This window comes from Rhinopithecus roxellana, chromosome 10, assembly GCF_007565055.1.
Source record: "Rhinopithecus roxellana isolate Shanxi Qingling chromosome 10, ASM756505v1, whole genome shotgun sequence".
Lineage (NCBI taxonomy): Eukaryota > Metazoa > Chordata > Mammalia > Primates > Cercopithecidae > Rhinopithecus > Rhinopithecus roxellana.
Genome location: NC_044558.1, coordinates 75122036 through 75149708, shown reverse-complemented (window position 1 = coordinate 75149708; position 27673 = coordinate 75122036). Strand labels below are relative to the sequence as shown.

General features: G+C 37.0%; 2 protein-coding genes across 8 annotated transcripts in view; both read right to left on the bottom strand.

Moving 5' to 3' along the window:
- The window catches only part of KIF21A (kinesin family member 21A), a 163591-nt gene that overhangs the window by 79808 nt on the left and 56110 nt on the right, over window positions 1–27673 (bottom strand). For all 6 annotated transcript variants that reach the window (XM_030939744.1, XM_030939746.1, XM_030939747.1 and 3 more), the window contains exons 2-3: window positions 1317–1539; window positions 1007–1189 (exon numbers count right to left, since the gene is read on the bottom strand). In XM_030939744.1, coding sequence (XP_030795604.1) covers window positions 1007–1189; window positions 1317–1539 — 406 coding nt within the window. The remainder of the gene's footprint in view (window positions 1–1006; window positions 1190–1316; window positions 1540–27673) is intronic.
- On the bottom strand, window positions 26596–27079 carry LOC115900065 (small ubiquitin-related modifier 1-like). 2 transcript variants are annotated; one of them, XM_030939752.1, is made up of 2 exons: window positions 26914–27079; window positions 26596–26844 (listed from the first exon to the last, which is right to left on the bottom strand). In XM_030939752.1, the coding sequence occupies exons 1-2, from the start codon at window positions 27077–27079 to the stop codon at window positions 26684–26686; spliced, it is 327 nt and encodes a 108-aa protein (XP_030795612.1). In that variant the 3' UTR covers window positions 26596–26683. The 2 variants fall into 2 exon arrangements, with proteins under 2 accessions (XP_030795612.1, XP_030795611.1); XM_030939751.1 differs by having other exon boundaries at window positions 26596–27079.

Genomic DNA, 27673 nt, shown 5'->3' with positions numbered 1-27673 from the left:
CCAGCAGAAAAAAAAAAAAAAAAAACGGATATTAATTTTTCTATTTTGTGCTACACAATGCTGAGTAAAATGTTTCATCAATGATGAAAATGATTAGCTCGCGGATCAGGTAATTTAGACTAAATTCTCTTTGCACAAAGAACCCAGAATTATGCCACTGTCCACCAAAGTGCAATACTGGCTCAAATCCTAGATGTCCTCTTAGTGTTACTTACCTTCTATCACACTAGACAGCCTGAATTAATCCAAAGCTACCACCACCTTTGGACATTATATCAAAATATCTGTCTACCTACGCAAGGATAATAATTTCTTCAGCCAGATAAGTGCTACAATCTGAGACCTATGATTTCTCACATACTTCCCCTACTTTTGGCCTTAGTCATTAAGTTCCTACCACTTTGTAAGCCTGTCTAAATTACAACAGTAATTAACATTTATCTATTGATAAAAATAAGTACTCACACCTGTAATCCCAGCACTTTGGGAGGCAGAGGCAGGTGAATTGCTTGAGGCCAGGAGTTCAAGACCAGCCTGGGCAACATGGCGAAACCCCATCTCTACTAAAATTACAAAACTTTGGCCGAGTGTGGTGGCGCACGCCTGTAGTCCCAGCTACTCAGGAGGCTGAGGCACAAGAATCGCTTGAACCCAGGGGCAGAGGCTGCAGTAAGCCGAAATAGTGCCATTACACTCCAGCCTGGGTGACAGAATGAGACTCTATCTCCAAAAAAAAAGGGGGGGGGGGTGGTTCTTAAATAAGCAATATTAATTGTTATTTTATTCTATGGACACTGGTCAAGTGTTTATAATCTTAAACTCAAACATCACTTCCTACAAGTAAGGAAAACTTATTTCTATTATCTAATGTTAATTTACTCAAACAACATTTATTGAGTACTATCTTCAAAGCACTGTACTAGAAGCCAACAGTATAAAATCATGAACACTTACGATCTATAAAAACAAACTTTAAAAGAAATTAATGCCAAAATTGGATTATTACCTCTAAGAATTGGGCATTCACTTTAAAATCTGGAGGAGGAAGCCCATTTTTAATTGCTATGTGTTTTTTTTCTTCAATACTCTTAAAAAGATGTTTAACAGCTCGAGAAATAATACCCTGTTCTTCCTCAACAATGTTAACATCAAAGCCTGTTCCCATTGTGTATGTTTTACCAGCTCCAGTCTAAACAAAAGAACAGAGAAAGATTAGTGTTCAACCTTAACATAACCTTCAGAAACAAAAATGAAAGCGCAACTGAATTAACATTTCTGACAAGTTTCAACTCCTATGAAAATAATATGGCACTTACTTGTCCATAAGCAAAAACTGTAGCATTGTATCCTTCGAAGCAACCTTCAATTAGTTTTTCTATACATTGAATGTAGATCTGCTCTTGCTGGGAGTCAATGTCAAATACATAGTCAAAAGTAAAAGCCTTATCTTTCCCTAGGAAGACCTGAGGCTCTCCCGGTGTGACAGATGTACAAATATGGCATCCTTCAATCTTCTCTTTGGCAAGCTGTGGTCTTATTCTGTGAGAAATAATCAGAAAAGAAAAAAATAAAATACATGCAAAAAAAAAAACCTCTCAAAAAATAGGACTTAAAAATTCTTGGCCAAATCTTTTTTAAAACTCTAATGTAATTACCTAATGCTTATTCAGTTGAAAAGTTTAAATAAATTGAATTATAATGAATCAATTTCAGTATATGAGATGACTTTCTTAATTTCAATGAGTTACTTAACAATCCCCCAAAATCATGAACAAGAGTAAAATCGATCTTAAAATTAGATACTTATTCAAGTGGATACTTTTCCTCTACTCTGTAAGAGGTAGATACTCAATCCAATAAATTCTGCTACCAAAGTGCTATTTGCTATTATTATTGTTTTAGATTTTTTTTCTCTTTATTTCCAGTGGTAATAGTATGGAAAAATAAAAAAGCAAGGACATTTATTTATCTTAACGTCTTGATGCTCTTGACTCGTCTTTTTTGCTAACTCTTCACCAGTGGTTTCTGAACCTATTTGACGATTATGTTCTGTCACAGTAACATGTTTAAGCATATTCCCACAACATATATATATTCATTTATAAATAATATTCATGTTCTACCATATTGATTTGTCATATACTGAAATACTGTCATCTCTCAGTTTCCATGAAAGATTGGTTTCACAACTCCCCATGGATAACAAAATCCACAGATGTTCAAGTCCCTGACATAAAATGATGCAGTATTTGCATATAACTTACACACTTATTCTTCTGTATACTTTAAATCATCTCCAGATCACTTATAATACTAATACAATGTTAAGCTATATAAATAGTTGTTATACTGCATTATTTAGAGAATAACAAGAAAAGAAAGTCTGCACATGTCCAGTACACATGTAACAATCCATTATTTTTTCTGAATATTTTCAATCCACAGTCAGTTGAATCTGTAGTTGTGGAACCCCTGAATATGGAGAGTTGATTGTATATATAAAAGCAGAATTTTAAAAAGAAATAAATTAGAAATAAATATAAATGAAAGTTCTAATATCTTCTCTCCAAAACAGTGAATTATTATGAGTTGCCTTTCCTCCACTTGGAGGATCACTGCACTACACCCACACCACATCCTCGCGCATCCACTTGAATACAATACCTTCCTGTCTGTCTTCTCTCTCAAATTTCAAAACCTATTTTCAAAGAAGAAAAGTAAATATGAAGATATGTTCATAACAGAACAAACCAAAATCTAGTCCTATTCTGTAGGCTCTATAAACAGGACAGAATATTCTGGAATATATACCACTCGCTTACTGTACCTAAGTTTTTAAAGAGATTCCCTACTTGCCATGGTGAAAGAGAAGCAGTTTAAGGAAGAAAGGCAAGACAAACACAGATTAAAAATATAAAATGAGGCCAGGTACGGTGACACGCCTATAATCCCAGGACTTTGGGAGGCCGATTGCTTGAGATGCAGGAGTTTCAGACCAGCCTGGCCGACACGGTGAAACCCGGTCTCTGCTAAAAATACAAAAATTAGCCCAACATGGTGATGCAGCTGGTAATCCCAGCTACTCGAGAGGCTGAGGCAGAAGAATCGCTTGAACCCAGGAGGCAAAGGTTGCAGTGAGCCACCAAGATAGCACCACTGCACTCCAGCCTGGACGACAGAGTGAGAATCCATTTCCAAAAAAAAAAAAAAAAATGAAAAAGAAAAAAATAAAATGATCAAGGAACAGATTTTAAAGGAATCTGGTCTCATAACCTTATTTTCTGAAATTTAAAAAAAAAAAAAAAACCTCAGGTCAATAGAGGTAAAATACAGGTAAAACAAGTTCATCTATTTATTAGAGATAAAGCCAAACCCAAGTTCAGATCCCCTAAGTCTAACTCTTTACAGTTCATCAAACTAAAAAGGAAAATAGGAAGAACAGGAATGACAATAGACAGAAAGGATTGAATTTCTGCAAACCTGGTTTTCTAAAATAGAATTTTGTATGCCTCAAAAATATCTTATGTAAATAATATGTTAAGTAAAGAATATGCAACTATTTTTTCTCCTCTATGATACTGGTATTTTTCTTTAATAAACTCTTCAGCTTTGTTTGTTAGCTGTAATGGAATGTACTAATCAATGTGCAGCTGTCCAGGTAATGAGGCAAGAGCAATGGAGTGGCCAGTAGCAGATCCGAGTTTTACTACTTGTCACTCCATAGATATCATGTGGTCTTCTCTCAAGGCACCAGTTTCCTCTACTGTGGAGGAAAACCATAATTTCCAAGATTCCTTTTAGATTCAATAATACTTAACTGTAGATACTGTATTTTAGAAAAGGGAAAGATGGAAATAATATTTGTGTACTGTAATACATATTAAATATTATTATAGCAAATAAAACAAAGAATTTCTTGTAATTTCTTGTAGCTATGCACATAGACTATAAAAACAGCCCATGGTAGTAGCAGCTTTGGCTTTCTGGTTCCACATAACCTAGATGAGTGGTGCTCTCTAAATTAATAATTTTTTGTTTCCAAACTCCTCTTCTCCTACCACACTATATTTAGTCATGTGGAGGAAAACACAGCAAAAACCCCAAGCCTCTTTAGGAAAAATCACCATCTTGATTGTTGCCACGCCAGAAATAGGAGAGTCAGAAACAACCTCAATGCCATGTCAATTCCTCCCTCTTCCCTATTCCACCTATCTAATCTAAGAGCTATTCTCTCTGAAATACATCAGCCCACCAAGTTATTTCCTCCCCCATCAACACCACCCTAATGAAGGCCATCATTATCTCTTACTTAGAATATTGCAAAAGTCTTCTAACCAGTCTTCCTGTGTCAACTCTTGCCCTCACTAACCTGTTCCACACACTGTAATACGAGTAATTTGTAAAACAGGAAGTTGGTCAGCTCACTACCCTGCATAAAACCCTTCAGTACATCTCTAAATCCCTCTGCTTTGCCATGCTACATCTTTGCATTAAAGGATTTTCACCGGTAGCCATGGTGATGGTTTATTTTAAGCAGCTTCACTACCAGTTATGCTCTCTCTTATTTCTATGCCTCCAACTACATTATTCCCTTTTCCTAGACACTCTTTCCACTCTTTCAATTCCCAACTCCTTTACCTGCCTGAACATTTTTCTTTTGATATCTCGTTTTGGGAGCTCACACAAACTCTGCATTTCAACATAAAGTCCTGTCTGCGCTCAGGCTGTTCTCTCTCCTGAAAGCTACCTCATTAACTCCAGGTCTCTGCTTTTTCTACCAGCTTTACGGTTGCTATAGTACTCTGTGAAACTTAACAAATCCCACGTAATAAAAAAGACAAAAATAATAAACCCAGCTCTCTAATGAAAACGAGTACTGGGCTACTACTTAATATCAGTGTGCCATTAATTTTAGGTAAATGATTATAACCACAAGCTAACTTATTTGGCTATTAAGATACTTTAAATTTCATTTCAACATAACAAAGAGAAAAACAAGGTGCCATTTTAATTGCAGATATGATAGCCAATTTTAGAATCTAATGTCACTCAGAATGTCTTTAACTTATTCTCTTAATCTCTACTCATCTAGTTATTATTCTCGCTAATGGCAAGGAGGATACTGTTTGAAACACGGATGATGCCCAATTTCATCCATTTGCATGGGTAGAGGAGAGAGAGTGGCTTTAAAAGCCAACAAGATGGGTGGAAACTTTTCCACTGGATCCAAGCAATGGCAATTTTCCAACAGGTCTGAGAAAGACGTACCTAGGAGGGGATGGTGTCCCACACATGCAGATTAATTGGAAGCTAACTATACTTCAAAGACTAAGGACAGGTTCACCTTTTTAATTCCTCTTCAAAAATTAATATTTTAAAATCTCCAAATCCCTAAATTAGTACTCAAGTCAGTAATTCTCACAGGAACACCCAACCCAAGTCAATTCACCTGCTTTGTAATTGATGAGTTTGAAACCTAGCTACAAACCTCAATTTCAAAACAATTACTTCAAGTTCTATATAGACAAAATATACCTATCCTTCTGTAAAAGAGAAAATTGGAAATATAACATTTACAACTTTGGATATTTTGAAATATCTTCTTTCTCAGTATTTTTATGTAAAAAATAAGATCATTAAACACATACATCTAATCCCACACTAGGAAATAATCAGCATTAATGTTTGGATTAACTAATGTTAATCAAACTGACTAACATTAAGAAATAATAAAGCCAAGTAGATTTTTAAAAATATATTGTTCTACAACTAGATGTATTTAAAACTGCTTCTTAAAGAAAAACAATTATGGATAAAAATTGAATTCTTATTTCTCCATTAGCAAATGATTCCTTGAAGACAGAGAATATATCTTATTCATTCCTAAAGCAAAGTAATCCACAAATATTTACTGACTTACCCCTATAAACTACATTAGGTAAGAAAAGAGTATTTTAATGCAAGATATATGATAATTACAATAATATAATATCACTTTATTCTGTCACTAGAAACTTGTTCTTGAACAAGCATTTAACCATGCTATATGTCGATTTTCTAATCAACAAGGAGCCTGGCTTTACTAATTCCAAGTTTAAATTCTATTTTAATTAATCCTTCAAGAAAATCAAATCAAAGTTTCTCTATGCTGGGTTTTAAAAGGTTGAAATAAACTACTTTTTTCCCCTGCCATACACTATCCACCTGTACTTCTTACTGTTTGTTCCTTATTTCTTCATGATTCCTATTGTATAACAAATGTTGCTGTGGACACAGGGCAAGGGACTACTTCATTTATGAAAACATTATCATGGGCTCATTGCTGTGGAAGGAACTAGTGAAAATTAGGGGAGATTCTGAGACGAAATAGAGGAAATGTCTTAAAAGTGGGCCCTGCCTTCTCTTCTTTGCCTTTGTAATAACCAAAACTGGTTTTAGTGACTGAATATATTTAAATAAGCCAAGAGGACATGTTTTGAGATGTCCTAAATAAAACAAAAATTTTTAAATAAAGTATTTTGGGAGAAAGGCTTAACCTTTTCAACTTGAGTTTCAGTCATGAAACTTAGCAAAACTGAGTTTATACATTAGTTCTGTCTCATACTGCTATTAAGAGGCAATTCACCACAACCTTAGAGTTCCTGCACATTCTTGCTGGGTATGCCAAGAATGCAAGACCCAGACTGCTCTCTTTATGGATCATTTCTCAAGGTTGTGTTGGAAACAAGCAAACTTTAAGGATATGGTAATGTCTTCACGACAGACCTGGCTTGCTTCTGCTTACTATAAAAGTGATTAATCCATAAGCTCAATGTTTCTCAATGCCCACCTGCTTGCACAGCACCCATATAATAGGTGTATCAGCACTGCCCCCAATGGATTGAGAGGGAATGGAGAATCAGGTCAAATCAACATGAAGCTCACATTACTTATTATACCACAAGTAATAAAAGTCCTTAGTCTCCAATCGGGAGTTTTGTGTCTTCTGCCACTATTTATGATACAGTAATGGGTTAGCTTGCTAGCTTGTAAACAGAGTGAAAACTCAGTTCCTTCACAGGTCTTAATACATACTAGCTGTGACCTTTGGCAGGTCACTCTCTCAGCCTTGATTTCCTTGTCTATTAAATATCTATTAAATATAATATTATTGCCATATCCACAAGATAGAATCTTGAACAAATGAGCTAATATGTGACAATGACAGCCTACGTAGCTGTAAAGTGTTGTTACAATACCACCTGCAAATTCTCTAAGTTATTTCCCTCATGAGGCACCCTAACATCTCAGCTTGGGCCTTCCAACGTATTAAAAAATGCATGATTTACTCTGGCTCCCCAAACTATTGCTCTATTTTTAAAATTACCCTTTGGATACCTTCAGTCCCAAAGAAAATTAAATATAGAACTCCTACATCATCAATAGAAGTGTAATGCAACAATGAACTTTCCTGCATACATGTATGCATATATATACATATATTGTTACGCAAAGATAATAAATCTGGGTATCTTTACACCTCCACTCATAAAAAGTCATAATCCCAAAATCAGCCTTTTCATAGTAATAAATAGTCAAGTCCCAATCATCCTTCTACTTTTATCAGTATAGGGTACAACAGGAGCCAAAATAAGAATTTTTATTATTTAATATTATTATCATTTTTTCTATAGACATATATAACCAGTAAGGAAATTTCATTCAAGAAAGGAATATAACTAAGGTCCTGAGTAACAAGTCTGTTTAAAGCTGGGGATTAAATTGTTATGGTACAATTTGTCCTTATACTGAATTAAATTGAATTAAATGCTAGTGACCAGAACGTTGACAGATGAGCTACTGAAGGAATGCTGACCTAAGGAAAATAATTAAGTCTATCTTATAGTTTATAACTTATGTGTGCCGGAACTCATACTTTTTTTTCCAAAATTATAAGACTAGCACCAACATCACTGAATAATCTGAGTCCAATGATGCAAATCATCAAGCTTAAATTTTTAAATGCATGTGGTTTTTGTAGTACTTTTCAGACTCTCTCTTACATTCCCACCCCTTCTATTCCTCTGTTCCCCATTTTACTAAAAACATCACAAGGGATAAGCTTTTCTTTTGCTCATTTATTGGTCAAGTTATTTCTCCCTACAAAAAGAAGAGGAATAACAAAAAACATGTCTTCCTTTTTGCCACTAGCCATTGCTGATTTGTTGTCCTATTAGAAAGTACTATTGTCCTTAATCAAGGGTTTCATACATGTGACAAATTTTTCCATTACCTAAATGTCTTTGTAAACTGTCTCTCCTCTTTGGCTTGAGTTATTCTGATCTCATCCCCACAAGATTGTGGTAGTTCTCCAATTTATTCAATAATCTGACCTGATTCCCACTTTGTGTAGTTCTTTTACTTACACCTATCTTTTACTACACTTATCCGTAACTAGCCCACTTGGCACCTTGGTAACACCTTTGTCCTTCCTACAGAACACCAATAAATCTGTCCTCTGTACAGGTCTTTTGCCTTTCTTTATCTCATTTGTTGGTGTTTTGGATGATCATTATGTTGGATGCTACTTACTGGTGTTCAATTTCATTTCTTGATGTTAATTATATCTTACTAAATTCCTTCCTTCCATTTCCCTAGAATCAGGACAGCTATCATTTTGTCATCACAACTGAGCCCCTGGGGTTTCTGGTCCCTTTTTAAATCCTCCTCTAGTTCATTCCAGTTAGTAGATACCACAATAAGGAAGCATCTGCCCTACTTTAACTCTCCACCTTCTGTTCTAGAAATGAGTTTCTGACACACCATAAGAACTTGTTAGGCCATTTGTGGACTTGCTGAACTATTTCCTAAGAGATCAGGCACTGCATAAATAATAAATAACTCAAGTCCATAAAAAGAAATTCCTCTCCCTCAAATGGATCTTTAATTACAATGATGGGTGATGAGAAGAAAGGTATTTCTTCAAGACATTCAAGGAAGAAACACACCTCAGTAACTCCATTAGAGAGATTATTAATTGAGTGAAAAGCCTAAAGGCAATAAAGCACAGTAATGTGTTCCAGGGACTAGGGAGTAGACAGTGTTATGAATGAAAAAGATGAAGAAAAGAACCTGTTTTTAATCCATTTAATGATGAACAGCTGTTGAAAGCAATCCAGAAATCTTATCCTAATCTATATAATTAGCTCTGTATTCTACTGTGTCATCTCTGTGTGGTCCACTGGACTCATAAACTTTATGAAGTTTATTCTTAATAAACGGATATTCATAAATATATACAGTATCAATTAAAATCCCTAATATACAGCATACATAGCTAATGCTTCTGGCTGCAATTCTAGACTACACTACTCAGTCTCTGGTTTACAACACCCCTTGGAAAAATAAAGATTTATTTCTCTCAAGGACAGTTCTGTAGTGGCAAACCAGAAAAAGCAAGCAGGAAAAATAGGATGATGAGCTATTGTGCCATCTTCCTCTGACTTCCACTCTAGTGTCTCCTACCTTTTATCTCATGGTTCATTTAAGGACACAGAGCACTGATAAAACTTCTCTCAATTGAGGAAACCAGTATCATGCACAGGGTTGTAACACTGTGCCACTCTCTCCATTGAATAGCAGATGTTCAAAGAACTACATTGAAATAATGCACATAGGCTGACAAAATAAAGAAAAAAAAGTCAAATTCTGGATTTTTATAAAAGTCCAATCCTATGCATAACTGTAATTAATTCCTCTGGAAACTCCAGAGTTTTCTTTAGCCCTTCTCCGGGAAATAGAAAGCCTCTACCCCCACAAAACTGAGGAGTGAGGGAAGGAAGTACTTTAAATGACAAAAGGAACCACGTGCCTACTTTCCAAAGTGCTCATGAAATTTCTGTTGATGCTGGTGGCTGTATGTGGTGGCCTATTGATAACCCAAGGCCCACAGAAAATTTCATTTTGTCAACAGTGCCCTGTGGAGCACCTACTAAATGTCAAACAGTGTGTAAGGAAAAAAATGTTTTAAATAAAAACAAAAACTTGAGGAGTGCAACCATGGTCAGGGTTAGGGGAACTATAAGAAAATTAAACATATGGTCAATGAAATATTGTATACAAAGGATAGATGGAATAAAGATCAGCCAGAGGGTAATGGGGGAGGAACAGGAAAAACTGCATATAGGAAACTATATTTGACCTGGGTTTTGGAGGGTGATTAAAATTTTCAAGACTGAGAAGGGAGAAAAAGTCAGTTCGGGGAAAACAAGTCAAAACTTCTTGAAGTGCATTTGTTCCCTGGTTATGACACAGTCCTTAGGGGCAGAAGCACTAGCATAAAAGTTGTTAAAATTGGCCAGGTGTGGTGACTCATACCTGTAATCCCAGCACTTTGGGAGGCCAAGGCAGTTGGATCACAAGGTCAGGAGTTCGTGACCAGTCTGGCCAATATGGTGAAACCCCATCTCTACTAAAAATACAAAAATTAGCCGGGCATAGTGGCGGGCACCTGTAGTCCCAGCTACTCGGGACAATCGCTTGAGAATTGCTTGAACCCAGGAGGCAGAGGTTGCCGTGAGCCGAGACCGTGCCACTGCACTCCAGCCTGAGCAACAGAGCGAGACTGTCTCAAAAAAAAATTAAAAAATTAAAAAAAAAAACCCTTTTTAGAATTTAGGGAAGTTTTGTGAATATTATGAGACCATCTAATTAGGCATACCAGCTAACACATTATCCTCTAAAATGAACACTCACTTTGGTCTCTGCATGATGAAAGATGCTACCAAAAGGCTCACAAAAGGCATATTACAGATCTCTGCCAGACGTTCCTTAGTTTCTTCCTTCTGATTGATCCTTCACCCATCTTCAACTTAGCCTGTACCCTGGGAGACCGACATTCATGGGCGTCAACCAGGAGCTCCGTTGCCCTCAGGCTTCCAATGAAGCACAGCAATGGGAGGTATCAGTAGGACATTAAGGGGAGGAGAGGAAGGAGGTCAGAATATTTACTGTCCTGATTCCTTCCCTGCCAGGTCCCACCAGTGGGCTCTGTCCCTCTCCCAAAGGCCACAGCTCCTATTAGGCAGCCACTTCTTATACCATAGCCAGTGGTATAGCAGTCCACCTTCTGTTACTAACACCAGAGCACTGCCTCATCTCTTGTCGCCTCCCCTGAGGCTGCCTGTTCTCCTCCAAACTCTCCTAAATTATCTTGTTTCGATATATCATCTGTTTCCTGTCGAGATCCTGACCAGATCAGGGTTAGTCTCAGGAAATGGTAACAACACTTTTTTTTTTTTTTTTTTTAAGAGACGGAGTCTCGCTCTGTTGCCCAGGCTGGAGTGCAGTGGTGCTGTCTCTGCTCACGGTAACCTTGTCTCCCAGGTTCAGGCAATTCTCCTGCCTCAGCCTCCCGGGTAGCTGGGACTACAGGCACACACCACCATGCCCGGCTAATTTTTTGTATTTTAGTAGAGACAGGGTTTCACTGTGTTGCCCAGGCTGGTCTCGAACTCCTGTGCTCAGGCAATCCGCCCGCCTTGGCCTCCCAAAATACTCAGATTACAGGTGTGAGCCACCACCCCTGGCCTACCAATGCTTTTTTAAAGCACTAGGACTGTGTCATCATTCCTTCCACTCCCATTCCTGAAGTCAGTATTGACCTGGAATATAGGTCCCTACAATTCTCCAGCCTTTCACAAACAAGTCATTGACCCAGTCTCTTTCCTGGATACAGCTAGAGTTTTCAATAGATTTTATTGTTAAATATGTAATAAACGATAACACGAAGTTTATAAAATATCATCTTTGTTGGTCAACTGAATTACTTTTATAAATTCTTATAATAAAAAAGATTTAATTAACACTTCAGTTTCATTTTTAAAACTTAAGGAAACCGAGTGTGGTGGCTCAAGCCTGTAGTGCCAGTTACTCAGGAGGCTGAGAGGAGAGGACCACTTGAGTCCAGAAGTTTGAAGCTAGCTTGGGCAACATATTGAGATTCCGTCTTGTATTAAAAAAAAAAAAAAAAAGAAAAGAAAAAAATAAATAAACTTGAAGGGCAGGAGAAAATTCAAGAAAGGAGGAGCAAAAGGGAAAATGTATTATCAGAATAAAAGTAATAACTAGATGGTATTTCAACTCTCATTCTCAGATTAGTAAGTTTCTAGTACCTTCTATTTTTTTCTTATTACATTCCTATACCAATTATATAAAGGATATTCAAAACTCTCCCGTAAATTTCTTTCTAAATGAAACTACATATGTTCTTTGGGGAAAGGGAAGGATCTCATTCTACTCTTCATAATAGTATATGTTTTATTAAAACTATTTCATTATGGGGAAAGCTAGCATTATGACTCTATAATGATAGTAATACACCCTTGATCCCAGATGTATATTATTTGTGTTTACAATCACTCTTGGAAGGAAAAAAAAAGACTTCTTATTTCATCTTGCTTCCTAGAAATAAAAATAACATTTTAAAAATATGGATGATATTGTGCAGATTAAGAATCTGGTCCTAAAGTAACAAACATAAGTTATTGACACCAATTTTTACCATCAAGGAAAAAAAAACTCCTACCACAAACATTAAAATAAGCCATAATTCTGTCATCTCCCAATAACCACAAGTGACAGCTCAAAGCCAAGACATTAGACTATAAGGAACACTTTATTTTTGTAAGGAAAATGTGGTAGGCAGAATTTGAAGGTGATCCCCAATGATCCACACCCACATACAATTCCTGCCCCAGAAGTGTGGTAGAACCTGCAATTATGAAGACATACCACTTCCAATTTAGTTACTAAACAGTTAGAGTTAATTAAAGGGAAATCATCCTGGGTGGGCCTGATCTAATTAGGCAAGTGAGTCTTTTAAAGAAGGTGAAGCATTAGACACATTTCTGCTGGACCGCAAGAAGAAAGCAAATAGTTATGTTGTGAACTACTTACAGAGAAGACTACGTTTAAGAGCTGAGTACAATCCCCAGACAATAGCAAGCAAGAAAATGGGGACCTCAGTCATATAAGCACAAGGAACTGAATTCCACCCAGAGCAGCAACCATCTTTTAAAATTATGTATTTGGAGATTGTTTCAATTAATAGATGTCTGGCCTTGTCAACCAACTTTGTGAAAAATTACCTTTCTTTCAAAAGTTACCCCAAGTTGTGGGGTCAGGAGGGGGGAGACAGAGAATCAATCTGTATTTCATCATTCTCTTAAAGCACAGAAGATTCAGCTCTTATATATTTGTAAGATTTTATATTAAGAAAAGATAATTTGGTGTTCAAAAAAGATGCCTGAAAACCATTGCCATAGAGAAAATTCCTGCATATGGTAAGATGAAATAAGATGATCCTAAGGTTCTCTTAAACATCAACTCTAAAATTATGAAAATTTTATATTGTGATGATTCTAAGAACAATTACAGGTAATCTGGTTGCCAATAAAATAAAAACATGAGCCATGTTTGAAAGGGTAATGTTGCGTATGTGTCTTAAATTTATCAGGTCCACATGAATTTAATTAGAAAAAAATAATCCACTCCAATGGGGCATTTTCAATAGATTCAGCAGACTCACATTTTTAAAACTATTTTATAGTGCACTTGAATTTGCTATATGAAACAACTCTGATATCTTACTGTTGTGCTTACTAAGGCAAACTGAAGAGTCTCCACAAGACTCAGGATACAAACAGATTTTTTTTATTTAAAATCCAAATGAACAATCAACAAATCCCCCTCCCAAATAATCAATTAACAAGCCATATTTTTCTAAATGCACACACACATACACACAAACAGCATGTGGAGTGAACTTACCTGTCAATGCAATTACCTTTCTAATAAACTTGCATACATTTGCTTCATTTTTTTTTTTTTTTTTTTTTTTACAGATTGTATGCCTTTTAGAAAGCTAGCTGAATGTCATCCATGGAGCATTACATTACTGCATGAAGTATCAAAAATGGAGAATACAAACAGCATTTCTCATATAATTCTGGCCAGTTTAATTTGGTCTACTACTTTCAGGACGAAATCAGAGGGAAGTGAAAAAATTCATAGCAAGTGGGCAAGAGCAGGTATCTAGGAAAGATGGCTCACTTTTCTAGACATTTTAATGCATGAATGTACTAGAGAAACATTAGAGGATAAAGTATCTTTGACAAACATGCAAAATGCACTTAATCCTCTTCTTGAATTGAAGGTCAACGGAAATAGATAAATGTGATCCATTAGCATGAATACTAATAGAGTTAGAAACTACATTTGTACATTCTGAGAGAACAATTTGAGTATTAGGAATTGAATAAAAATATCATTAGAGATTTTTGAACCATAATGAGTTGTCTAAGCCACTAGCTTTCCCCTTCCGGCAAAGGCCTAATGTCTGTAAGCACATTATAAAGGTTCCTGCTATATCAAAAAAATGATGTCCTAAATGACAGATATTTGAGACTAACTATAAAAATTGTTTCCAGAAAATAGGAAGAAATCCTCCTTGTGTCAATTCAATTTAACAAATAATTTATCATGCCCCTATATGTAAGGTAACCATGTTAGCCACTGCAGGAGAAATAAAGAATAAACCTTAAGCTCCTGACAACTGGGAATTTATAATATAATAATAAAAAATGAGGCAAATACAAAAATAACTGTATGAGCCAGGCTTGGTGGGTCACACCTATAGTCCCAGCTACTGTGGAGACTGAAGTGAGAGGATCGCTTGAGCTCAGGAGTTCAAGGCTGCAGTGAGCTAGAATGGTGCCACTGCACTCCAGCCTGAGTGACAGAGTGAGACATCTCAAAAAAATAAAAAATAAATAACTGCAATTAAAAATGTATACTATTAAAACGCCATGAAGAGGCTTAGAGCAGTACTTTTCAAACTTTAATGTATACATGAATTACTGTAAATAGTTTTAAAAACAGAGATTTTGATATTAAGGATCTGAGTGGTCTAGGAGCTGAGATTCTACATTTCTAATACATTTTAGGTGACGATGCTGATGTTGAATTCTGAGTTTCAAAGTCTTAAGGTAAAACAGATGGAAGACATCAGCCCAAGTAAGAAGAGGGAAGAAAAGTATAGTCGTGACAAGAAGAGATAACATGTTATTTCAGAGGACTCTTGAATAGGTGGGATTTTTGAGGAAAAGGAAATCAAATATAAAATAAATCAATAAATCAACAAAAGAAATATGCTTTGCTTTTTTTTTTTCTTAACTCATGGAGTTTTTTCAATTAAGGTAAATCATAATAATGATTATTAAGTCTACTGTTTTAAAAGAGCTATCCTAACATTATCTGTACAGATAGAATTTTATTAACATGCCATTCCTAATAACTTAGATGGTTTCTAGCGTTTGCAAAATCAAATATCTTCACACAACTACAATTTTTAAATCAGTGTTTCACAGCATGAGCTCAGACAAGAAAGCTCAACAGAAGCTGAGACTTGTAGACCCAATTCTGGATTATATCCCTGATTCTGGATCATGTCTCCCACTCCCCCATCCTTAGACAAGGCTGCTCCAAATGTTGGCAGCCACATCCACGAAGAAGGGAGGCAGGATGCAGAATATAGGAACATAGGGCTTTTTTTCCCCCTTAAGCAGCAAAGAACTCTTAACCTCTACATTTTTTCTATTGCCATGAAACAACTTACTATAAACTTGGAACCTTAGATAATACACATTTTACTATCTCACAGTGTCTGTAAGTCAGAAGTCCAGGCATGGCACAGCAAGGACTTCCACTCAAAGTCTTACCAGACTAAAATCAATGCAAGAGCTGGGTGGCATTCTCAGTTGGAATTCAGCATCCTCACCCAAGCTCATTCAAGTTGTTGGAAGAATTCAGTTCCTTGCAGTTCTGGACTGAGGCCCTTTTTTCTTGCTGGCAAAGGGCTAGCTCTCAGCTCCTAAATGCCGCTCTCATGGCCTAGCCATGTGACCCTCTCATAGTGTGTCAGCTCACTACTTGAAAACTACCAGGAGAATCTCTTGCTCCAGTCTGCTAAAATCTGGTCTCATATCATGTAATCATAGGAGTGATATCCCATCACCTTTGCTGTTTTCTATGAATTCAAAGTAATTCACAGGTACTATTTAACTCAAGCAAAGTAAGTAACCAGGAGACAGGGATCATGGGGTGTCAGTCACCTTGGGATCAGTCTGCCATAATCAAGACAGTTCTTTCTCAGAAACTGTGACATTTGATTGGAGACTGGTAGAATGAAGAATCAGTTATGTGAAGGCAGTGGGCTGAGGAAGCAACCACTGAGAACAGAAGGGCAGAGAAAATAAGGAAGGAGGTATCCCTTAAAATGCCTGCCACCAGTACCCATATCAGACATCTTTTAATTCATCACTGGATGCTATTGGATATGAACAAAATACATCACATAAGTTTTATAAGCCCAACTACCCAAATTTCTCAACCATTTCATCCGTACCCAAAGAGGTATGCATCAGTGTGAAAGACACAGAAAAAATACTGTATATCTTCCTGGAGCACCAAGTTTATATTTGGCAAAATTAATAAGTAATTTAAATATTCTTATTTTAAAAACAAATGTTTTTATTTTATTAATAAATATATTATTAAATATATTATTATTTTAAAAAATAAATATAAATACAAAATTTATACTAATCTTTTAGATAAGACTTGAAGACTCAAAGAAATTTCCAGTTTGAGAGTACATTACACATTTCTCTCACTGTAGTTAGGGGAGCTGTGCTGGAAAGGCTTGAGACTATGCTATTTTGAGCCTACTCTGTACTTTATACCTCATTAAGTATTAATGAGGGAAAAAAACTCACAGGTGCAGACATAAATTTTTAAACACATTGTATCAAATGTAATGCACCTAAGCATTTTATTGTGGTCTCTGAAAGGCAAATTGCAGACTAAATTATTATAAAGGCAGTTTAAATACATATATACATATATATGCAGTCAGGTATTGATGCCTAGGTTACTGTACAATTATCCAACCCAATAATTAATTTTCAGGGTGGTGATAAAGGTTTTCTGTTTATTTGTTCTGGGTTTTGTTTTTGTTCTTGTCCTATAAGCTCCAATGTGTATACTATGTTTTGTGGCATAAATTGCTAATGGTACTCCAAAATCCATTCTCTCTTTTTTCCTTATTAAGAAAATCTTTGCCTGGACACCCTGCACATTCTAAGCTTCCTTGCAGCTAGATGTGGTCATGTGGGCAACTTCTGGTCAATGGCAACAGTAGAGTCCTTAAATGGAAAGGATGGGCCTCCTCTTTTTTTCTTCTTTTCTCACTGGCTGGAATGTAGAACAGTCGGGCTGCACTATTCTGGATCATGTGAATGGGAGTAATACCTGAGGGATGGTGAATCAATAAGACAGAAAGATCACAGGATACCAACACAATGGTACTTATCAGTTCTGGGCTGCTTATAGTCTGGTTGTAATGTGGAAGAAATGTAAACTTTTCTATTAAGCCCTTGTAATGTTGGATCTTTGTTAGAATAGCTCAACCCATGTCCTAACAGAATTTGACAACCAGAAGTAGCTGCCACCCTAATGGAACCTGTAATATGTGACACTGACTAGGAAGTTGAATGGCAGCTGCTGACAAAACAAACAGTAAGATGAAAAGCTACTGACTCTTTCTAAGCCACACCAAAACATTTAGTATGGATTGGCTTCTTCTTGCTGCTCTCAACAAAGCCCTTCAAGAGAAATAAACTCAGCCTAAATAAAGCAGTCTCAGGCAGATGTGGAAGTGAATTCAGCTCTACTGAGGAAAGTCCACACCACATACAGCTTGAAACCTAAGTTGACTTTACCGTGGGGCTTTATAGGGTTTAAAAGTCAGGTGTTTCTATATTCCTTACTAACACAGTTAAAACAGGAGGTTCAGAAGACACAGACTAAACTGATATAATCCTGGGACCCTAACAGTTACTAGCCAGACAATGGCAGCCTGCCCAGAAATCAAAATGGTAAAGGTATTTATTACCTTCTCACCTAAGCATGGAGGTAACTGTCATTGATTAAGACATTGGGGAATTTGCAGAACACAAAGTCCAAAAGTTTAAATCCAGAATTTTTAGTTGGAAAAAAAAAAAAAAAAAAACTATGTTTGGCTGTGGTTACTTGCATTTGGAGTTTGGCTGTGGTTACTTGCATTTGGAGTTAATCTGCACAAATAGGCAGACAACTCAATGAGTTTTTGAAAGCGTGCAGTAGTTACACACACACACACGTGCACACACACACACAAGCTTAGACTATAAAAGCCTATGACTGTTCAACTCAAAGACAACCTCTCAGGCCCCCTTACAGGTACCAGCAGGAAGTCAGCTTTGAAAGCTATCTAACCCCAAGAAAACAGTACACTTTCCAATGTCCATTTTAAATTTGGCCATGGAGAACAACAGACAATAAAGAACCTCCCAAAGGGCATAACCAGAACCATGGAGAACAAGTGATTTTCTCCTCCACAAAGACAGTGGGGCAAGCTTGCCAGGAGGCTAACAAAGACCTTTTTCTACTGCCAGGATAAAAATCATCATGATTCCCACATACAGGATTTGACAGTTGCTAAGTAACTGCTAGGTTTCCTATCTTCCCCTTTTCCAAATGAAAAGTCTTATCTTGCTTCTCCTCTACTGCTATTTTTTGGATGTGTTACTTCACCCCTACTTATACAATGGACACAGTATCCGTTGTACATTGGATCCTTACGTGGGCCATTAGTAGATGGCAAACAAATTTGCTCTCAGATTGGATGTTCCAACCACAAGAATCCACATCAGAACTTGGGGAGAGAGCTGACTTCCCACCTCCCAAGTACAATAAATTATGAGATGGATGAAATGTGTGAGGGAGTAGAGATGCTCCATGGATGGAAAAGAGAGTGCACATGGCAGTAACTGCTAGATGCATGTTCTTTTTCCTCCACAGTAATAGGAGTCTTAGCTAGGTACATGGTACCCTCTTTTGCTATAGGTGGTAACATGTGTGATATGAGTGAGTTCTGACTAAAACGCTGCAAGAAAAGTGATGTGTGCTACTTCCAGGTCAGTTCTTTTGAAGAAAAGAGCATGTCCTCTACTAGAATTTGCATGTTTGTCCCCCACAAACTTCTGGTTGAAGTTTGATCCCCAATGTTGGACGTGAGGTTTAATAGGAGGTGTTTGTGTCATGGAGGTGGATCCCTCATGAATAGATTAATACCTTCCATGGTGGAGACCGGAGGCAGTGTGAGTGAGTTCTCCATTTGTTCCTGTAAGAGCTGATTGTTAAAAAGAGCCTGGAATCTCCTCCCTTCTTGCTTCCTCTCTCACCATGTAATCTCTGCATAACGCTGCTCGCCTTCACCTTCCATCATAAGTGGAAGCAGTCTGAAGCCCTCACCAGAAGCAAATCCTTCTTATAGCGTGCAGAACCATAACCAAAAAAATCTATTTTCTTCATACATTACTCATCTTCAGGTATTTTTTTATAGCAACAGGAATGGACTAAGACATTCTCCCTGTTCCTCTTCCTGCTAGGCTGTGAACATGGCAGTCTCCATCCACACATATTATATCAATATCCTAGGGAGAGCAAAGCCACAAGATAGAAGGAGCCTTAGTCCCCAACACTGCAGATTCCTTACTAGCCCTGGACTACAATAATAATTTCTATCTTATTTACACATCTGTTGTTTTGGATCTCAGGGCAGCTAAGCCTATATTCTAACTTACATATGCTTATAAAACTATGACAAGAAACTTTTTAATTTGTTGTAAAAATATATCTCTAGAATGGCTTTAAAATTCTATTCCAGGCTGGGCGCGGTGGCTCAAGCCCATAATCCCAGCACTTTGGGAGGCCGAGACGGGCGGATCACGAGGTCAGGAGATCAAGACCATCCTGGCTAACATGGTGAAACCCTGTCTCTACTAAAAAATACAAAAAACTAGCCAGGCAAGATGGCAGGCGCCTGTAGTCCCAGCTACTCTGGAGGCTGAGGCAGGAGAATGGCGTAAACCCGGGAGGCGGAGCTTGCAGTGAGCTGAGATTTGGCCACTGCACTCCAGCCTGGGCGACAGAGCGAGACTCCATCTCAAAAAAAAAAAAAAAAAAAAAAATCCTATTCCAACTAAACTTGTGGTTAATTTAGATTGTGACTCACTACGCAAAAATCAGTGTTTTGCAAAACCATTTACTGCCAGATACAGTGCTAAATTACCACTTATTTTTAAAAATAGGAAACCTCTAAACATACTGAAATCTCACTGAAATGAAATGTATTATTTAACAGAAATTTGTAAACACAGGTAAAAATGCCTTGAATTCTAAAACCTGGGAATTGTTTAACCAATTTTAATGTAGCACTTCTTAATATGTAAATTTTGTATTAGTACATATGTTTTAGAGTTTGTTAGAACTGAGACTTTTCATCAGTTAATTTTCCACTATTAAAAAAAAAAACCTTTAAATTTAAATACCTGTCATATAGAGTAACATTTATTCAATACAGGTATTTGGTTACTTAATATTTATTCAGTAAAAAAAAAAAAAATATATATATATATATATACATATATATAAATATATATATATATACACACACATATATATATATATGCTGATGTCTCCTGAAAGCCTAAGAACAAAGAAAAATAGTTAATAAAATAATATTGTATATGTCCTTGATGTTTCACAATTCACATATGCTTTTTATGTATCTCTAATATACAAACATTTGCTTTGTCCATTTAAGAGTTTGAAATCAATAAAGGGCAATATGGAATCATCCATAACACAAATTTATTCAAAGGAGCAACATGTGGTATAAACTGATAAATAATGTGCACCATGATGAACTTGCTAGATGCCCTAGATGGCAATTAAAATTAAATTGATGGCAAATTAACTTGCTAGATGCCCTAGATGGCAAATTAAAAGTTTAATTGCTAGATGGCAATTAAAATATAGGCTCCTATGCATCTATTTTCAATGGAGTCTGCTTACCACTACCACCAGTCCGTAATACCCCAAAACCAAATCACATTTGTGAGCAATTTAAACCACAAAAGAACTTTCAAAGATAAGACACATTTACCATAATCAGATATCTCTTCCATTAAGCTCCAAGGCATGCCAAGATTTGGGGACCCACTGAGAAAATGACCACCTTCTCCTGGGAGCAGTACAATAGATTCCTATCCATTACTCTTTTGGAGTGCAGGGCATTTTCTTTCTGAAGTGTCTATTATTATGAAGATGGATATCTTTTAAAATGTTAATTTGCAGTAATTTCAATAATTTAATTCAGGTTCCATTAATGACTACATATTTTGAAGATTTTTATATGGTGTCAACCCAACAGCCTATCCCTCTACTCCAGATCTGCTGGGATGTCAGGCAATGTGGGATGTGAGATGTTCACATCTTCCTCTTCTCCCCGTACTACCCCACACACTATACACCTTCCAATCATTCTGTACATTTGTCTGTCTCCCACACACACTTTCAACCAAATTGTGTTTTAGGGACACTACTTGCATCTTTGATTGATCTTTGTATCTCTTCTCCCATATACCTAACCTCCTATATATAGCACTATGCTTCCCATATGGCAGGTTCTTAGGAAAATGAGAGAAGTAAGACTACGGAAACTATTCAAAATGGCAACAACAACAACAACAACAAAACACCTAGGTTTTTTCTCACTTGTGCAATCCACACACTGTAAAACCTTTACAAAGTATGAGTATTCAGATCATTCCCATTATATTTTCATGGAAGTGAATGATTTAAATAAGAATTGTTAATGGAAGGAGAAAATTCTGGTTTAAAAAGACAATAGCACTCAATTTATGCTAATAAGAGGTGAATGATTCAAGTTTATGAGGAAAAGTAGAGACAAACAGAATTACTGGATGTTAGATTTTGTTTCCTTGAAGGTAGTCTTTATTTAGGAGACTAAAGTTTATTCAAAAAGAAAAAACAATTAAAAACAATGAAAACCTAAGATCTAAACTTTGCTCCACCACAACATTGTGGGATAAACTTCATTTATGTTATATCGAACTATATTAAAAAAGTATTATATATAAAGTCATATATACACTGTAATGTATAACCTACAAAAGATATTAAACAAAAACTACTTGACTGATTGCCTAAAAGAAGGAAATACATATATATATTTGTCAGAACTGAAAGATGATTAATAGCACTGTTGGAAAAAAACAACAATATATGTCATTCAACAAGTGCCTACCATATATGGCACTGCCATCTGCCATATATGGCAGTCATTTTACATGCATTATTTTTACTCTGTACAATAATCCAAAGAAGTAGGTATTAATTTTGTAAGTTTACATGTGACAAAAGTAAAATATGGACAATTAAGTGCCAGAGAGAGCCAGAATTCAAGCCAATGCATGTCTTATTCCAAACCCTGTGAGTATTCTCTAGGTCACACTTCCTGCCTAGCCACAGCCCTCACAATAGTGGTAACAGTATGATTATTTTACTTGAGTAATTATGATAAAAATAATTGAGTGTAATTATTATACTGAAGTCAGGATAGAAGGAGCCATAGCGAGAGTCTCAGCGTAACACATGCTGATTCCATCACTGAAACACAACATAAATATGGAAGGAGAGTATCCTATGCTGTGCAAATCTATTTGGTTCTTGGGCTTAGACAGAGTTTCAATAACAAGCTCAAAATGCAAGAAATTCCAAATCTATTTGGTTCTTAATTTTTAGGTAGCAAATAGCAAGTTTGGATACTGAAGGATTCAATAAAAAAAAAAAAAAATTCACTTCCTGAGTTCAGATAGCTAAAGTTCAGTTGACAAACGATACTATCTATCTAAATGGGTTTTATAGTGTGTTTCCTATGCATCCTGCACTAAATTTAGTCGTGTATACAGAGGAGGCTTAAGACATTTGGTTCATAGCTGGGTGTGGTGGCTCACGGCTATAATCCCAGCACTTTGGGAGGCCGAGATGGAAGAATCGCCTCAGTCCAGGAGTTTGATACCAACCTGGGCAACATACGGAGACCCTGCCTCAAATATAAAAAATAAAAATAAAAAACAAGAATTTGGTTCCAAAGAGTTATAATCTACTTGGAGAAACAAGTCTATCACACTCATGTATATGTAATCACATATATTAAATCTACAATAGTGTATGAAGTAAAAGCCAAATCAAATGCTAAAAACTGCAGTTTTTCTTTTCTTTGAGATGGAGTCATGCTCTGTCACCCAAGCTGGGGTGCAGTGACAAAATCTCAGCTCACTGCACCTCTGCCTCCCGGGTTCAAGCAATTTTCCGCCCCAGCCTCCTGAGTAGTTGGGATTACAGGTACCTGCCATTACGCCCGGCTAATTTTTTGCAATTTTAGTTTGGCCAGGCTGGTCTCGAACTTCTGACCTCGTGATCCACCCACCTTAGCCTCCCAAAGTGCTGGGATTACAGGCGTGAGCCACTGCGCCCAGCCTTAAACTGCAATTTTTTAAAAGAAGAGATTGATAAAGATGGAAATAATCACAAAAGCACAAGTCAGGGGATAAGACACAGTAAATGTGGAAGGAAAAATCAGCAGGACCTGGGGATTAAAAGGATATTTCCAGTGAAGAGGGAGCATCATTAGTTAGAGCTAATTAACAGAGCTTAGAAAAAGTGCTGCCTGGCTTTTCATGAATGAGTGACAAAAAGAGTGTGACATGAAGAATGAAAGAAAGAGTGACAAGAAGATTGTGATATAAATATATGTCTGGCTCTTCATGCTGCCTGCAGCCACAGCATGCCTCAACCATCATTCTCCCAACCCTTGTTTGTATAACTACCAGCCAGTCCTCGCAGGCTGCAATGATGTGTGTGGTGCTTTTTGCTGCACATAAGGGAGATTACTCTGTTTGCTCAGCATTTCCTAGAAGGAGGTTTCACAAGAACATTTTCATTTATAATCCAGTGGTCATTCCTTTGTTTCTTTGTGGCAAACCCAGCCCTTGCATACCTTTTGTCAACCACTTATGTTTGCCAGAAAGTGAAATAAATGGCAGTGAAATAAATGGAAAGGCCAAAGTGAAGTGCAAGCAAGTTAGATAAACTTCTTCAGTTCAGGACAAGGAGGTAGTTGGTGTTCTTGTAGGCTGAGAGTATTTGCAGCACTGTGCACTCATATGTTCAAAGGCTGAGATAATTCAGCACCATGTGTTACACTGGCTGTCACTGGTAAGACAATAAAATAAAATTCAGATTGTGGGAAAATATGTACGATAAATGAGCCATACTAGATGTTTGCATAAAACAAGGATCAACATTTTAAAAGAAATTTTAAAAGAAAAAGACAATTAAAAAAATTTATTGTCTCTTTGAAAGAAAAAGACAATAAAATAGAAAAGAAAATAAATACATAAAATAAAATAAAAAGACAATAAAATAAAATTCAGATTGTGGGAAAATGTATACTATAAATGAGCCATACTAGATGTTTACATAAAACAAGGACCAACATTTTAAAAGAAAACGTTTCTGAAATAAATAGCATTCTAAGGAAATTGCTGTGTAGGGAACCCAGTTTTTGGTCTTCTGTAGATCCTTCAGCCCCACCTGCATCACCTCCTAACCTTGTCAGCTATCTCAGCCTCGCCTGGAGAGAGGGCTGAGCTCCTGGCACTGCACAAGACCTGCAGTAGTATGGCATCAGACCTGGTCTGACTAGACTCACAAAAACCCTTGCACTTCCCACCATTCTAGACACAAATGAAGGGCTGCTCCATGGGGTTGCAGGATCTGGCTTCCCAGTAGCTTATGGAATGAGTAGCAGAACCCAGCAAGGCAGGAGGCAAATGCTAACCACGGAAGACAAGAGATAGGAAGAAGGCACAGATAAATTATTTCCCTTTCCTCCCTCCAATGGACTAATCCCAAATGAATGTTTCCATATGGGTTGTCCAGAGACACCCCTGGTGACTTGGCTGTGTTCGCAGCTCCATTATGTGTCACCTTCTATTTGTCATTCCGTCTTCTCTGCCTTGCTTCATTTTTCCCTCACTTCTGTTACACTGTTATTTCCCCACTTGATAGAGCATAAGCTTCTAGGCACTGCTGTCTAGGAAACCCAGCCTAAGATAGGCAATAATAAACTAACTGAGGCAATTTTCTAATGCTTTCCCAAAAGTATTAAGAGAAAAAGAATAATTTTTTTTTTTTTGAGACGGAGTCTCGCTCTGTCGCCCAGGCTGGAGTGCAGTGGCCAGATCTCAGCTCACTGCAAGCTCCGCCTCCCTAGGTTCACGCCATTCTCCTGCCTCAGCCTCCCCAGTAGCTGGGACTACAGGTGCCCGCCACCTCGCCTGGCTAGTTTTTTTGTATTTTTTTAGTAGAGACGGGGTTTCACAGTGTTAGCCAGGATGGTCTCGATCTCCTGACCTCGTGATCCGCCCGTCTCGTCCTCCCAAAGTGCTGGGATTACAGGCTTGAGCCACCGCGCCCGGCAAGAATAAATTTTTAACTATTTCTTTGCTTGCAGTGGAGTGAGGAGAAAGGGAGCTAACACAGGTTGGACATTTACAATGTGCCTGGCACTGAGGGTAATAACATTACACGAAATAACATGAAAATCACAATTGGGTTTTCTTTTTTTTTTTTTTTTTTGCATGCCCATTTATTCAACATGATTAGGTAACTGTATCATATATATGCACCATACAGGAATATCAAGTTTTAAAAAAACAGAACACTAAGTATTAAAAAGGTATTGTGGCCTTAATTAAATCCTTGATTCAGAAAGCCCTTCAGTAACTTTCAGTGCTTTAAAGTCATTAACATCATCACTGTATAGTAATGAAGAAAAAATTTGTACCATGTGCAATTTCCAGTATTTATGCAAGAAAACCTTACTTTAGGTATTTTCATTTCTATACAATTAAAATAAAATAAGTATTAGTATGACTTTTACAAATATCGTTCATTTTAATGAAGTTGGTACAGACAATGTCCATTTAAAACCCATATCCCAGGCCAAAAAGTACAAATAAAATCAAAAAGAGCAGTGTTCTGTTGTATTCATTTCTGCATGTATAGCTTTATTAATTGCTAATGAAAATTAGAACTTTTCTGGGATCTTCTGACAAGATTTTTTAAAAATCTTAAAATGACTTTTCTTCAGTGAAGCCATCTTTGCAGTTAGTCATTACTCTCACCTTATCTGTCATCTTGACTTCAACCTGATATTCCTCTTCTTTTGGTCCAGACCCTCAAATTTTAAAAGTAGCTTCAAGTTAAGGAAAGGTCTTTTTTCCACAGTTCAGTTCTCTGAAAAACTTCCATCTCCCACTGAAAGTCACAGTAGTGACAGGAGTGAAGGAGTGACAGGAGTGAAGCAATCACATGCTAGAACATGCTACAACAGGAGTGAAGCAATCACATGCTAGAACATCAGGGCCAATTGGAAAGTCATTATGAACACTTGCATTGGTTGATCTTATTTATCACCACAAGCCTGAAAATGCAATGTCCTGAAAAAGGTGGCCTCTTTGTGCACACATAATTTTTGAAAAGGAGAGGGTAATATGAAGGGGACTGAGGCTTGATCACCAAAAATCAGCACAATGAAAACAAACAATAATGAACAATGAGCACTAGAATTCAAATTACCAGATGTTTCAAAGAGATGGGGTGCCAGTTTTCAATTCCGTTTTGAACACCACATTACAAAAGAAATATTTTTAAAAATAAAAAAGGATTGAGGGAAAAGAAAAAAAAAATAAAAGGAATATGTAAACTGTTGAATGACCCCCGTTTGTTCCTGATATACTTCAATCACATCTTCTTCCTCCATTCCCAGTTCTTTTGGAGTATGATTATCAGCAATTCTCTGACCCTCAAAGAGAAACCTGAGTGAATTCACTGGAACACCCTGTCTTTGACAGTATGATTCTTTGAGTTTCTTGAGATGTGTTGTCATTTTCACTTTGAAGTGAATCTCACTGCTATCCTGTCCAATGACTTTGAGTTTAATATATTCACCTTCCTTCTTATCCCCCAAGCCCTCAGTTGAAGGTTTTGCCTCCTGGTCAGACATGATGATGGTGGCTTCACATTGGGCGTCTCCGCACAGCAGCAGCAGCAGCCTCAAGTAGGCAGAACCTCGCTCCGGGGTTTACAAATCTGTCTCCCTTCCCCACAGCCACAATTGGGTTTTCATGTAATTTCATGTACTGTCATTTAACCCTCACAAGAAACCATCCAATTTTGTTGATGAAGAACAAGGAAATATAAATAGAAGTAGGTAGGTTTTTAACTTTTATAACACTGAGCTCAACATAGCAATACAAGCATTGCAGCTTAGATTAAGTGTTGTAGTCAGCCAGACCAGGTCAGGCATATTCCAGAACTCAAGTATCTATACTACTAAACCAATCTGCAGGAAATCCATTAGTCCTCCTCATTTTGAATGCTTGGTTTCATCTCTTTTTCATTCCTCTATTCAGATGCTAATCAAAGCTCTGCAGCAGCCAGGCAGCACTTTTTCTAAGCCAATTCTTCTGCAAGTTTTGCAGAGTATGCAATACATAGGTCACCATCACATCAAATGCTGCAGTCTTTTGTCTATTTACCCTTTTGAAGCAGAAAACCTGTTGAATTTCACCTAATTTAAACTTCATTTTCATTAACC